We start from the raw sequence: 15,467 nt of genomic DNA on the forward strand, positions 1-15,467 counted from the left end.
CAGTTCCATGCACCACAAATACAGTGCAACCCCTGTATCCCTAATCTCCATGTGCACGACACCTATTTTGAGCTAATCTTGAAATGGCTGTGAGTAGACAACAGTTGCTTGCTCAGAGTTAGTGCTGGAATAGGAGGGTTGATTTCATGGCTGCATGATTAAGAAAAGGAAACTGAAAAATGTACAGGGTATTACAGTTCACCATCATTTTAAAAACTATAAAGCAGCATTTCCCAAACTGGTATCTCCAGGCATGTAGGAGTTCAAAGCCCATAATTCCTAGACAGCATAATTGAGGGTTCAGTTATGGGATGCCAAGTTAGGGATAAACCAAAAGTCCACCCTCAGGATCTCTTCTGAGGGCATCTTAACATTAGAACATTGTAGCAGTTCAAAAATCGCCTTGGATCCATGCAAGTATATAATGTTGGCTGGTTCTGAGAATATATATATATATTTAGACACACACACACACACACACACTGTGATGCCTTACCATCATAGCAACATGGGTGGGGGAATGCTGCTATTTTTCTTTTTTAACTATTTTTGCATAGAATAAATGTAAGGGGATTTTTGCAACTCTGTGAGTCAGGGTGGCTCGGGGGCAATAATCAAACGCCATTCCTTACACTCTGTTGGTTAGCTAGACAGTTAACTGAGTGGCTTAGACATGTTCACAGGTGAAGATGGTTCCAGGTTAGCTTCATACCATCTTCATGGTTCATGTAAGATTGGGAATGAGAAATAGAAAAACTATGGTGGGGAAGTGACCGTAAATAATTTTGCTTGAACACTTAAAACTGCATGTACTGTAATAATGCCAAGTCCATCTGGCTCACTATTCTATTGCCCATAGTGAATGGCCGGATGTTTCCAGGAAACTCACAAAAGGGCTACATGTTGATACTCATCTTCTTATTTGCTTCCATAATCTCATAATATGAAATATATGCCTTTGAACATAGACGTTTTGTGTCTGACTATATGGCTAATATCCCTAAACAGATGTCTAATCATGTGTGTTGTTTTAAGCCATCAAAGACCATAAGAATCAGACAAATTCAAACTTGCAGGAGTTATTTTGGTTTTTGATACCCTCATCTTACCAATCAAAGCCTGGTACAAAAGACATGTACTTAGCATTTATTTTTCAGTACCGTAACTGATCAGAAAACATAGCCCTTTCATTAAATGTCAACCTTTGATTACTCACTTTTTTTTTCTTATACCATTCTTCCTCCCAGAGGAATACTGAGGGGTGGGGATTTTAAATAAAATTAACACAATGAAACCAGCAATGCTTTATAATAACAAACATAAGTATTAAAAACAAGGTTTCTTTTAAAAAACAGAAAAATGAAATAAAGACCAGAAAGAGTCTGGTCATTGAACAGTTATCTCTTAAATGGGATTGTCTCAATCTTTCTGTATGTTTGGGGGTGAGGGCAGCAGAGCTGTTTTGTTGCTATGACTAAATGGATGTAAGAAATTGGAATTATAATTGTCATCACTCCCTTTATTGGCCTTGTTGGCTAGGGCATATAAGAGTTATTGACCAAAACATTTGGAGCCCACATTGCCAATGGTGATCTCGACTACTTCTGTGTTGCCTCAAACCAGTGAGACCTTCCTGATTATTATCTTCACAATGGAAGCAGTCTTTCAAATAAGACTCTTTGCAGTAAATGCTCATTCAAATATAGAAGGAGAGGTCAGATCCTCAGACCACTGTATAATTGACAAAGAATGAGTATCCTTCAAGTATTGTAGTATATCAATCTTTCTGTGACCGTGAAACCACACAATATTCATTTCCTTTGTCCATCTGTAAATTTCCAAACCATCTGTATATAATTTAAGAAAATTTAAGCATCTGCAAAAACCAATGAAATCTTTCAAAACAGAATATGTCAACCTCTGTCCCATAAGGATCCATTATAAAATATAACCACTTCATATAAACAGTGCTGTGTTTTAAGTGTCATGATGTCAACAATTAGCTAAACTCAACTATTTCTTCCTAAACAGGCCCGTGTCCGGTACATTCAAAATAGTCATTTTTGTTGGCTTCACCATAAGTTTAAATATAAATCTATGGAACTCTATTGGCTGATTGCCTCTTTCTGTCCCCCTCTGCACTATGATTCATAAGTTATGTATCTTTATGGCATTTTTCTATTTCAGACAAACCACTCCCCAAACTGATAAAATTTGCAACAGCTCCATAATGGCAAACACAAACTTTAAGCACAATTTAGAGTATGATTGAAAGACAGTATTGGGCAATCAACATCCAGCCAAGAGCAGCACCCACCAACTGGCTATTCAGATACTGCACAACATCCCCCAAGGCCTGTTGCTGTGTTCTGCCTGGTGCCTGGGAGAGAAGTGTAAAAACGGAGCTGAGTGAATTTCCCTGGGGAAAGCATCTGGGGGCCTCAGCATGGAAGGTCCTGCCGTATGTCTGGAAACAGAAATAATGACCCGACCAGGAAGGGGCGCTGTCCGCTCAAACGCCCACCCCAAGCGTTGTGCTTCATCGTTTAGGCTCAGCCCTGCGCCCATTTCCAGATGCCAGGACTCAACCCAGGAGCCGGGACGTGTCCACGAGCAAGTGAGAAGTGACGTGACTCCAGGACCGCTGAGCGGCTTCCCAAAGTCCCCCCGACAGGCAGAACCGTGCGGGGAAGCAGGCGGCGGATTTCCAATGCTGCCCGCGTTCTTTTCAGGCAGACTCGAGACTGTTGTTGTTCAAGCAGTAAAGAAAGATCGTAAAGAGCTTTAAAGAGCTGCCTGCCGGTCTGTGGCAAATCCACATTTCACTCCTGCCGATTCGGAAGACACCTGCCGGCCGACATGAGCGGGCTTCCAGTATGGCAGCCCAGCACGGCGCAGCCCGTGGGTTTAGCGGGACAGAGGGCGGGACGACCGGGGCGAGGGAGCGGAACACTCGCGGTTTGCAGCGTCGTCCCGAACACCCGAGGATATTAGGAACGCCAAACCCAAAAGCAGCAGGGAACAGCGGCCACGATTTTGAGGTGGGCTTTTCCTCTAAGCGCTTTCAGAGGATGCAGACATTGTAATATAATATAATATAATATAATATAATATAATATAATATAATATAATATAATATAATATAATATAATATAATATAATATAATATAATATAATATAATACGATCTCGGGCACTTCCTGCAGTGATTTTTCTTCGTCCGTCAAACTCTCTACTTTGAGGCAAGAATGCAAACACAAACACAAACTATGGGTAGGCCAGTGAGATCGGCCGAAAGTCGCTTCGTAACGCAGCAAGCAAAATGCCGCCGTGGTGAGCGATCGCTTTAAATCTTTCCCGGTGTCTGCCTCGCCCTCGGAACGCGAGGTATTTTTTTCTCTCCTTTTTTATGAATGAAAAGACTTCTCAACAAAAATATGTAAATTAAGGCCGACTTGATTGGCTATATTTCCCGGATGAAAAAAAAAGTTAGGCCGTTCATTGTTGCCGAGAGGCGGGCTTAGGATTGCTCTGGGAGGTGTTCTGACATACGAGTGCCATTGGGTGCCTGGTAGGGTAAACAAGCTGTGATTGACAGGCTGTGGCAGGGTTGCGGGCCAATGGGGGGCCAGGGCGAGGCGGGCTCTGGAGGCCGCTCGGGGGCTTGGACAGCAGCCCGAAGACGACACAGGGCTTCTAGCGACTGCACAGCGGCAGCGCGATAGTTCTAACGGCAGGTGAGGAGGGGCAACGTTCGTTTAGCCTCACGGTTCGGGGCTCAGAATCTGGGCCGAGGATGCTAAGCTGTGGGGGTCCGTGGACTAATGAGATCGGGTGGGCGGCAGGAGGTTTTCGGGGGACAGGTGCTTGGGTCTGCAAGATGCTGAGGATTGCCGGATATGCAGAGAATACCGTTGCGTCTTAATAAAGTCCACTGGAGTCTGCTGTGATAGGGCTGGATCTCGGGATGGAATGGGATCAAGGGTTGCAAGAGTGCTTGGAAGAGACAGTATGGCGAAGAATTGCGAGGGAAAACTGTACAGCCGCGCCGCCACTGGCTGCAGCAGGCACTGGCTCCGCTGGGAGGATTGGTGTTTTTTTTTCCTTTTTTTTTTTTTTTTTGTGAATGTGGGCGATTTTATGAATGGAGCTGGTTTTGTGTGAATGGAGCCATGAGTGCGGGGGCGGGGGCTGAATCTTTTCGCGGCGTTCTGCACGGGGAAGGGGGTGGTATATCTGAAGGCGTTTAATGAATGGAGTGTGTCCCTTGTTATTGTGAAGGAGGCCCTGCGCTAGGGTTCTAGTTACGCTATACCTGCTCTGGTTGTTTGCTCTGCCATTCATAAAACTTAGGCCAGATTCGCGCGCGGCGCGGGGGAGGAGATGGTAACAGTATTGTTTGGCTGTGTGAAAGGTTTTTCACAGAGGAGTCAAGAGAGAAGGAAAACGGCGGCTAAAATGCAAAATGCGAAGCAGTGAATATGCTATTTTATCTTTTAGTTATTGCTTTAAATGTCAAACGTTTTACTTAAAATCGACGAGGTAATTTAGAAATTTGGGGTTATCTCTAGAATTCGTAGGGGGCAATTTCTGTATTTTCTTGCTGACATTTAGGAACAATCTGCAGCAGTTGATCTGCCAGGATAGAGACGTGGCTACTTAAAGCCTTGAAAGTTGCATCAACAGAACAAGAGCTGAGTTATTTAGTGCCCTCTCTCGTGTCATAGAGATTTCTGTTACAGGGTGTGTTTAAGCAATAAATTATCTGAGATTTCTTGGTACTGTTTTGCTAAAACAAGAATACATAAAAGGGTGTCATTCCTGAATTTATTTTGTGGGAAGTAAATAAAGTTGAATGGGAAGAAACTTGTTAGTTCATGGTCAGGTTCCAAACAGTTGCTTTCTCTGTTATCTAGAACAGTTACACATAGGTATCTTTCATCTGAAAGCTGAGCTCTTATACAGCAGAATTGATTTCCTTTGCACTTGTTGCTATTTATATTCTAGCTCTGGACCATGTAGAAAGGAAAATGAACTTGAAATCCTATGACCCTTTGGTTTGTAATACATCCCTTTGTAGTTGGAATTTGCTTTTTGTGGTGTCATAATTGTTTCCATAGCAAGCCTGTGACATCACCAATGAAGTTGGGACCTTTGGTCTGTTGGTTTACAAAGAAAAATAAGATGATGGTAAATATATGAACAAATATAATAAAAACTAGCTTAGCTGAACTGAAGAAAAATACTGTAACAGGGAGTACAACAGTTAATCCTTAAAACTTTCAAATTATACTCAAATGCTGTTAGATGAAGTCTGTTAAGATGGTCTAAAGGTTGTTGTTGTTTTTTTAATTCTCTCTCTTCTCTCCAGTCTTAAATCTGCCAGAGCTAGATTGTGAACCCTTCTTATCCTGGAATTGCTCAATGCTAAAACCATTCAAAGGAATATTTAAGAATCTGCAAACACAATGGATGGCTTTTATGACCAGCAAGTCCCTTTCATGGTTCCTGGGGTATGTCTCGTATGGTTATATATATTTATAGAACTCAGTTTTCTTCGGGCATGACATTTCTCTACCACCACCTCCTCCCTGTTTTTGTGCCGTGTTTTATTTATTTATTTGTTATTTGACTATTTGCCCTCTGTAGCTATATTTCTTTGCTTTTACCAGAAACTTTGCACAGATGAATGTCGTGGAAGGCCAGTGAATGAGAGAAAAAGGAAATTTCAAGACACTGATCTGGCTCATGATTCTGAAGGTAGAATCACTACCATTCTTAATAACACACACAAACATTTTTCCTAACTTTTTAGTAGCCTTTCTTATTTTCTTTCAGAATTGTTTCAAGATCTCAGTCAGCTTCAGGAGGCTTGGTTAGCTGAAGGTAAATCCCCATTGATATAACTTTCTACATCTTTATTGTTCTTTGTCAGCTCTTGCTTATAGTTAGCTGTTGGACTTGTTGCCATGGTGTGGCCTTTTCTATGCCTATTTGTAATGCATGCAAATGTATGGTCTTTAATATTGATCTCAGTTTTAACTTCTAAAATACTTGGAGTTGGTCTGTTTACTTAACAGATACCCAGTTTCTTTGTAAACAGGAAACTAAATAGCGTGTCATTTTTTCATTTTTGTAGCCCAAGTTCCTGATGATGAACAGTTTGTACCAGATTTCCAGTCTGATAACTGTAAGTCACATTCTTGCTCTTTGATTTACTTGTCCTGAAGACTACAAAACATTACAAAATACGTGATTTGTTCCCTTGGTCTTTGTGTTTGTGTATCGCCTTTACTAACAGAATGCAATTCCGGTGTGCGCATGTGCACGGGGTTTGCGGAGCCTTGTCACTTGGAAGGGATGGGAATAAATAGAAAGGTATGGTGCTGGAGGCTCTGTTAATGGCATTGCTTTCACTGAAGAACGTGGGAATATTTGTGTGAGAACTCTGAGGCTGTGCCTTAACCTTGATTTCTGCAGAACCCTTTCAAACCCCCATGAATACTTCATAATGTAAAAGATATTAAAATCCATTTGCCAGTGAGCACAAGAGCACTCTCACCAGCCCTGTGCCTCTAATTCCCTCAGTGACTTTCCTGGCTATTATAGCCATAGCTCATGAAGGACAAAGCTTTGCTGGTGAAACTTGAGCAGCTTTAGGAAGTATTAGTCATTGGCAAGCAGCAACTCTGTGAAGGCAGCTACCAGAGTCCTCCCGCTGCATCACCAAGAGATTTCTTCCTTGCCTGCAGGGTTTAATAATCAATTCCTGGGCCTGTTTTTACCCCTAATACAAGCATGTTTCCTGCATAGTTTTCAGCTGTGGTCTTGACGTACTGCAAGAAATGATGTTCTTAAACTTAAGATGAAAACATTACTCAGACAGTATTCATTTGGGGCAGGGGGCTTCTTTTATTTTTTATTTTTTAAATTGCTTAGCTGTTCTGGTTGCCAACAGTATTTGAAGGCAAGAAAACATAGCCTGCAGAGGAACGGATTCTTGATTTCAGCTCTGTCGCAGCATGCAGTAGTTATCTTGTGCTACAGTAAATGCATGTTAATTATTGTCTTTTGATTACTTTGAAGTGAATGGGAAAGTTGCCATGAGAGCTTCTCCAGACAGGCAACATGTTTGCTAGGGTTTGCTCGTGTGTGTGTTTGTGTGTGTGTATGTGTGAAAGAGTGTGTGTGTGTGTGTCCCTTCCCTTCCATCCTTTTGCAATGAAAGGGAGCCTGGAGTCAGAATTTTTCTCCCTGTGTTGACATTCTAGCCCAGCCCTTCCAGTTCTTGCTGGGAGCAGTAGAAACTGAAGTTAGGCTGTGTGGGAGGATGTGTTGCTGGCAGAGATGTGCTCAGATACCTCTCGGCAGGCTTTGCCAGCCCGGAACCTGAAGGATCGTATGAAAAACCAAATGTCTTCTCCTAAATGATTGGTCTCCCCAGTAAACCTAGCTTTCTTGGGTTGGGGAAGCCAAGAATATACTAATGGTGATCACCATCCATGACAACCAAGTTAATGGCAGGAACAATTTCCATTGGAAGCAGCTTTACATATGAATGAATGGCTTTTTGCCTGGAATAGTAATTTGTCTGGTAATGCAGTGATAAATCCTTCTGGGTTTGGATTTTTTTTATATTATCTCTAATTAAATTGTTCAAAAATCTATGCTCTACAATAGGGGTACCCAAGCTTTTGAGGATCACAGCCTAAAAGTAGCTGATGGAGCAGAGCAAAAATTTGAGTTAACTTATTTTGTGTTAAATTTAATTAAAATTAAATATAATTAATATGGCTACTCTCCAGGCATTAATTTCATAATTTTCTCCTTCAATCACATTAAAAGTTCAATTCAGTAATGCCTTTTGGAGATCTCTAGGGGCTGTGACAGAGGTTTCCAGGGGGCACATGATGCCCTGGAATGTCAAGCTAAGCACCTCCAGGTTCCAACTGGTCAGCAGTCTAAATTAAACATTTATTTAAAATACAGTTCTATTAAAATTCACTACCAGATGCAATAGTCATTTGAGGAGAGTTGAGTATTACTTTTCTTAGAAAAGTAATCTGGGGAGGAAAATCTACAGGTCAAGGTCCCTCTTGCATTTGTGAAATTCAGTGACAGTAAGGCTTGCTATAAAGGACAGGAATAATGTAGGAAATACATTAAAGGGGGCACCATTTGCACACTGAAAGCATTTTTGGAGCTCTGTTAACATGGCACAGATTTATAGTGTATGATTCATGGTTAAAATTATTACTGTGGATTCTGGCACAAAAATCAACTTGTATGACTGTTGTGTTAATCATAAACATATTTACTTAGAAATAAGTCCCATTTAAACTGGTGGGCTTGATGCCAAGTGAATGTGTATTGTGTTGGAGTTATTAAGGATGCAGTTGATTCTGTCCTTGTTATAAATGTCTGTGTGCTATGTGTGGGATTAGCATGTTTCAAATGTATTTTAAGTTCTGGGGAGATGATGTTGAGGGACTTTTTTTTCCCCTGTTGATGCTTCTGATTATGTAATTGCATGAATTCAAGTTCTTGAATACCTGTTCAGATAGAATTTTTGAAGTATAATTTTTAAGAAAGAAAAGGCACCAGTATGTCTCTCTGCATATCTTCCTCTAGTTTAAGACTAACTGTTAAACAGTAAGAATAGCAACTATAAGTAGTTCCCCCCAATCTAGTGCTTTCCAGATGTCCTAGATACAGCTTAGTTCACAGAAGAAAGCAAGTTGAAATAGGCTGCTATAAGTTAAGGTGCTTGTCTTCTTTTTTCACTTAAAAAAAGTATTTTTGATCTTACTGTCCCAATTTTTTTCGAGTGCTAGCATCTTAATATGCATTTCCTCTTTTTTTGATGAAGAAAGATACAGTTGATAGCATTTGTTGTACTGCTTCCAAATTGTTTCCTCCACGGTAACCATTTGATTTAAGGAAAAAAGTTTATTTTCCTAGGCTAACATTGTAACATAAATGCATAATTAGCACTGTGTTGTGGGACACACCCATTGGATGGTGCTTCTGATATTACTCATGACAAAACTTCTCTCTTTTTTTGCCCCATCTGCACAATTGCACTGCTGGATGACCATTTACAAACTTTTAAAAGAGCGAGCATAACTTTGTACCCCCAGCAGACGTCTTATACTTCATTACTTCATTGGATCCTATGAATGTGAACTGCCCTGGAATACCCCATAGTGGTAAAGGTGAGATGCAAAGACCACTCATGGAGGCTTAAATGCAGGCATTTTAAATAATTTTTAATAAATAAATAAAAATAAAAAAATAAAGCAAAACTGCTGCTTGCCTTCATAGAAATTAAGCAAAGCTCTGAAACTTTTGTGCACAGTTATGGAGAAGCAACACGGGAAGCCATATGTGTCTCTGCCAATAGTTCTAAATTAGGAAGATCTCTCCCCTCCCCACCCCAGAAGAAGAATTATCTGTCTGTTCTTTCTGAATAAGAGCAACAGAACAGAATACCTAAGCACTTTTCCCCTAATTTCCAAATGTTTTTCATTTAGATGTATGAATTGCTTCATTTGGGCCATTGGGAATACTTTGGCTATAGCTCTGTTTTACAGCCTGCAATGTGGGCTTGCTCCAAAATGTGCGCTGGTCATTAAAATTACATTGAAAATTGGCAATTTATTACTGGCCTAGGTCAGAAGAACTGTTTAGTTCTGCTTCTGCTGGACTGTTCTGTTTGGCATTAAAGGTAAAGAAATGCATTTCTTCTCCCCCATCAGGAAGTGGGGTACATTTATTTGTGTTACAGTTTACTTTAAATGAAGTTGTTTTAAGGTTGCCTTGCCTTTGATGCCCTAATTTTCTATATGTAGGAGTTTTTCAGTAAGGGGAGGGGGGAGTTAGCATGTGACCTCGTAATATGGTGTAGTCTAGTTGCGTCACACGATTCAGCTAGTTATTTGTTTTGGCTCATTTGATTTATGTAGGAAAAGTCAAATGAGAAGAGGCAAGTCTTTGCAATTCTTTCTAACTGTACTGAGCAACTTCCTGCTAAAGGCAGCTTACGGGTGACTCTACTGTGGCATCAGAGAATAGGGCAGAGCTACACCGGCACAAAGCACTATATGTACAACACACCTGGTGCTGTTTCAGCATTATTGGCTCGCTTTGCTACCTGTGCACAGTAGGCAAGATAAAAACCCAGGACGCCACTCACTCAAATAATCTTACATTCCTGACTTTCTCCCTGCTTCGACGTGTTGAGACACATCCTGTAGCTGTACCGCTCACTTGTCTTTTCAGGTTCTAATTATAGTGGGGATATTAGAACATATACTTTCTCAGTAGGTGTATGCAGACATACAAAGGCATGTGTGTGTGTGTGTTAACAGTATAATTTCAAGGCACTACAGAACTCTTTTCATTGGGTGTTGGCATGGGATGCAGACGCAATACTGCATGCTTCAAGATGCACTTTCCTGCCATTTGTAATTCTTTTTATCTAGCGGGGCTCTAAACATTGCAGATTGCAGTAATGGATTAAGTTTCAGTGTTTCCTAGGAGTATCTAAGAAAAAACATAATTTCATTTTTTTTCTTCTTAGCTTGTTATTGTAGGCTTTTTAAATATTTTTGGAGTGCCAGATTTAAACTGATCTTCATCTGCTCAGAAGTAACTCCAGGGATGTACAGATAGTCCTTTACATTCCAAGGTTACATTCCAAAAGGCTGTTTGTAGGTTCATTTTGTTTGTAAGTCCAACCAAGTATAAAGTGCTCAGCCTCCCAACACATGATGGTGCTACCAAGTGTATGCAAACTAACCCTTTCCTGCCTTCTGGGAACTTCTAGGTTGGAGTTGCAGACAGGTTTGTTCATATTGGCAAAAGTTCATAACTCGAAAGTTCATAAATAGAGGACTGTCTGTACAGTATATTATTTTCTGAATCAGGATCCACAGATCTGAATCAGATGTTCATCTGTCCATGGTTGTTGTCTTCCTGCCCAGCATTGTTCAGCAGAATGTACCTTAGGATAAGTGGCCATGCTATTTAAATAATTGTTTTAATTTGTCCATTAGGCCTTTAAACTGCAATGGGGCTTTGATTTTTAAGCCTGGAGGTCCCAGAGCACTCCAAAACCATCTCTTTAAGCATCCAAGCAATGGCAGGCTATGTTAGGAAGGGGGCAGCTTTATTTGAAAATCAGGCTTTTCCTTCTTACTTCAGGGGCTCCTTTTTTATATAAGTATTCCAGTTTGGTCCAGGCTAGAAAACAGGAGACCGTGAGTTCTAGTCCTGCTTTAGGCACAAAGCCAGCTGGATGACCTTGGGCCAATCACTCTCTCTCAACCCTAGGAAGGAGACAATGGCAAACCACTTCTGAAAAACCTTGCCAAGAAAACTGGAGGGACTTATCCAGGCAGTCTACAGGAGTCAACACTGACACGAAGGCACCCCCCCCAAAAAAATCCTTAACTGTCACTTATCTGAGATGTATTTGGAGAGTTTCAGTAAGAATTCAGTTTGGCACAGATGTACTACAGAGCACTATTTCCCTTTTTCCTTTCAGTCCAATGGAATGTTGTCAAGGAGTGCTATAAAGAAGGCTAGATATGGCTGGGAGAGCCAGTCTGGTGTAGTGGCTGAGGTACCAGGCTAGAAACCGGGAGACCATGAGTTCTAGACCCGCCTTAGGCATAAAGCCAGCTGGGTGACCTTGGGCCAGTCAGTCTTTCTCAGCCCTAGGAAGGGGGCAATGGCAAACCACTTGGGAAAAACCTTGCCAAGGAAACTGCGGGGACTAGTCCAGGCAGTTGCCAGGAGTCAACACTGTCCTGAAGGCATCAAAAAAAAACAACAATTCCAGCTTTGTCCTTTTCCAGTTTTTATTTTCATCCGGCAGATCTTTACATAAGCCATTTGTTTTCTAAACACAGGGGAGGGAAAAGTTATCCCAAATTGAAATATGAAAAGCCAGTCTGCCCAGGCAAGCTCTGGATAGCTTCCTAAAATGTTTGATTGCAAATTTCTGTGACCCTTTGTATGGAGAGATCTGACACAGGAGAGAGAGACAGTCTGATTGATTGATTGATTGATTGATTGATTGATTGATTGGCGATGAAGCCATCTCCTCTAACCTGCAGTGCTCCAGATAGAATGCACTATAACTCCCATCATCCCCACTCAGCAAACAATGTTGGGTGAGGACAATGAAAGTTGTGCTCCAACAGATTTGGAGGGCAGCAGGTTAAGGAGGTTGGCTATCAAGGGAGAGAGGGTTTGTAGGTGTTAAAAAAAAAATAGGGGTACTTGCCTGCTGAACACAGTGTTGCCTAAAATTTGCATCTATTCAGGTTTATGTGTATATGAACATTTAGGAATTAATCCTAGGATTTATTTAAATTTCATAGAAGGCAATGTTGGCCAAATAATTTTCCATCAAAATCACATTTAATAAAATTAATATTTTGGAGCTCAATCTCAGAGCATCCCAAATCAATAGTTCCTCTTTAGTTAGCATTAATTTTCATTAACTGAGAACAAATGTGAAAGAATGCACAAAAAATAATAGCTGGTCATTCTTTTCATGATCCATTTTAGAAACATCCTTAAGCATGGCAATTTTTGCATCAAGTTCAAAATTTGATAGAGTATAATTAAAAAATAAGCCAAGAGTGACTCCTGAGTCCATCCCCAATTAATACCCCAATTTCTGCCTAGAATAAATATACTTGGTTAAAATATACTTGCTCAAAAATATACTTGGTTCCTGTTCAGTTAATCTATTATATTCAGTAATCATTAGCTCCATAAATTATACATCCAATAGTATACAATAATGCACTATTCTGAAGAGGTGAGCAATGGGTGGAGGAATGAAGGCTGAACATTGTGATGGAGAAGGGTGAGGAAACAGAGCATGGAAGATGATGATTTGTTTTATTTGTTATAACTATCTCACAACACTCAGGGTTGCTTCCAATGATAAAACCACAATTTAAATGTCATTAAAATTTCAAAAGATTAAAATAACCTTAGAACCAAAAGATTATTATTAAGAATTGTAAAGATATTTAAAACCACCTTTGATAGGGTGATTCAAGTATCAGGGACTGTCAGGGTAAATAGACATTTAGCTATTTTCTAAAAATCCAAAGAGAGAAGTCAACTGGAATTTTTCCCAAAGCCCTGGTGCTGCTATTGAGAAGGTCTGCCAATAGCATATGGCCTAGCAACTTCACACAATCAGCAGTCACTCCTCAGCAAATCTCAGATTGTGGTGTGGTCAGTACTGAATGAGGCACTGTCTCAGATATCCAGGTCCAGAGCCATTTAAGGCTCTAGGGATAAGTACCAGCATCTTAAATTGGGCCTGGTATACTGTTTAAGAGCCAGTTTGGTCTAGAGGTTAAGGCTTTAGGCTAGAATCCAGGAGACTGTGAGTTCTAGTCCCACCTTAGACGTGAAAGCCAGCTGGGTGACTTTGGGCCAGTCACTCTCTCTCAGCCCAAGACATCAGGCTTGGGCGACAAGCTGGTTGGTCAATTCCTATCACAACCAACAGATCAACACTCAGTTAATCCAAAAAAGCGAACCCTGCACCTCTGAGAAAAACGCTAGGAAGAAAGAAAAATCTTAAACTGGGCCTGGTATACTGTTTTTTTTTTTTTTTTTTTTAATATATTTTTTTTATTTTTTACAACAAACACATACAAACAATAACATAAAAAAACATTAAAAAAAACCATCTTCCATTTTAAACCGTGTGTCAGCCAGTTACCAATCATTTGTGCCATCCTTTCATAGTCTTCACTCATCATTTATATAAAATCTCATGTCATCTATCTAACATATATTTATATATTTATCAATTATCAATTATTATTCATTTGTTACTAGTCTATAACATCAGCTTTCATAATAAGATTTATATCATTTTTATCCATTGATTATATATATATATATATATAGTAATTTACATCAGTTTGTCAAGTTTCTATTATATAATTTGCTGATCTATTACATTACTATATCTTTTCATCCAACCATTGATAAAACAGATCCCATATCATATAGAATTGCTTATCTTCTTGCTCTCTAATTTCAAATGTTAATTTACTCATCTCTGCACATTCCATAATTTTCTTAATAACTTCCTCCTGCATAGGTACTTTTTCATTTTTCCAGTTTTTAGCAAATACAATTCTAGCCGCTGTCAAAACATTTACAATCAAATATTTCAGTTCTTTACTATATGTTTCAGGTATAATTCCTAATAGAAATGTCTCTGGTTTAAAGTCTATATGTTGTTTTGTCATTTTTTCCAACCATGTGTGGATTTTAATCCAATATCTTTTAGCTTCTGGACATGTCCACCACATATGGTAATATGTACCGGGCTTCTGATGACACTTCCAACATTTATCAGACTTGTTCTTATACATTCTCGCAATCCTTGCTGGAGGTAAATGCCACCTATAAAACATCTTATACAAGTTTTCTTTATATGCAGTTGACATTGTCATTTTATAGTTTTGAGACCATAGTTTTTGCCACTTCTCTAAATCAATTCCATATCCAAAATTTTTCCCCCATGCAATCATTGTATCTTTAACCTGTTCTTCCTCCATCTTAAATTCTAGTAAATGTCCATAAAGTTTTTTAATCACCTTTTCATCAGTGCCCATCAAAATTTTATCTAAAACAGTCAGCTCATCATAGATACCTTCTGTTTTAAAATCTTTATCAAATCTAGATTGTATTTGCAAATATGAAAACCAGTTCATTTTTATACCTTGTTCTTCTAACGCTTGCATAGTTTTAAGTTCACCCTTTTCATTCAATATCTCAGTATATCTAACTGTTTGTTCCTTTTTATATGTTATTGGATAAGAAAAAGCTTCAATAGTGGATATCCATCGTGGAACTTTTAAATAATATTGTCTTCTTATCTTCTCCCAGTTTAAAAACAATGCCTCTCGAATATAGTGCCTTCTAAAGTAGCCCTGTGTTTTCGTTCCCTTATACCATAAGAAAGCATGCCAGCCCAACAACAGGTCATGTCCCTCTAAAGTCAATAGTCTATTATTTCTTAAAGTTATCCAGTCCTTTACCCACATCAGATTTGTCGCCTGATAGTATAATTCCCAGTTAGGCAAGGCAAACCCACCTCTTACTCTTGCATCTTGTAGTAATTTAAGCTTTATTCTTGCTTTTTTGCCCTGCCAGATATATTTCAATACAATTTTATTTAAATCATCAAAAAACTCTTTCCCTAAACGAATTGGAATTGTCTGGAATAAATATAATATCCTAGGCAATATATTCATCTTAATAGTGGATATTCTCCCAGTCATTGATAATTGTAAATTCTCCCATTTTGTCAGATCTATTACAATCTGTCGTTTAAGTTTAAGAAAATTATCCTCCTTCAATGTACTACATCTTGGTGTAATGTATATCCCTAGGTATTTAACCCTGTTTGTAACC

General features: G+C 39.5%; 1 protein-coding gene across 1 annotated transcript in view; it reads left to right on the forward strand.

Annotated features, from left to right (window-relative positions):
* Positions 1-3,609: 3,609 nt before the first annotated feature.
* The window catches only part of ETV5 (ETS variant transcription factor 5), a 48,164-nt gene continuing 36,306 nt past the window's right edge, over positions 3,610-15,467 (forward strand). The window contains exons 1-5 of the mRNA XM_007420637.3: positions 3,610-3,736; positions 5,371-5,512; positions 5,672-5,759; positions 5,838-5,885; positions 6,139-6,189. Of these exons, the coding sequence (XP_007420699.1) occupies positions 5,468-5,512; positions 5,672-5,759; positions 5,838-5,885; positions 6,139-6,189 (232 nt within the window). The 5' untranslated portion in view covers positions 3,610-3,736; positions 5,371-5,467. The remainder of the gene's footprint in view (positions 3,737-5,370; positions 5,513-5,671; positions 5,760-5,837; positions 5,886-6,138; positions 6,190-15,467) is intronic.

The sequence above is a fragment of the Python bivittatus genome, unplaced genomic scaffold (genome assembly GCF_059951505.1).
Source record: "Python bivittatus isolate LINGU-HERP-01145 unplaced genomic scaffold, Pbiv_v1 ctg000980_np1212, whole genome shotgun sequence".
In the NCBI taxonomy this organism is placed as follows: Eukaryota; Metazoa; Chordata; class Lepidosauria; order Squamata; family Pythonidae; genus Python; species Python bivittatus.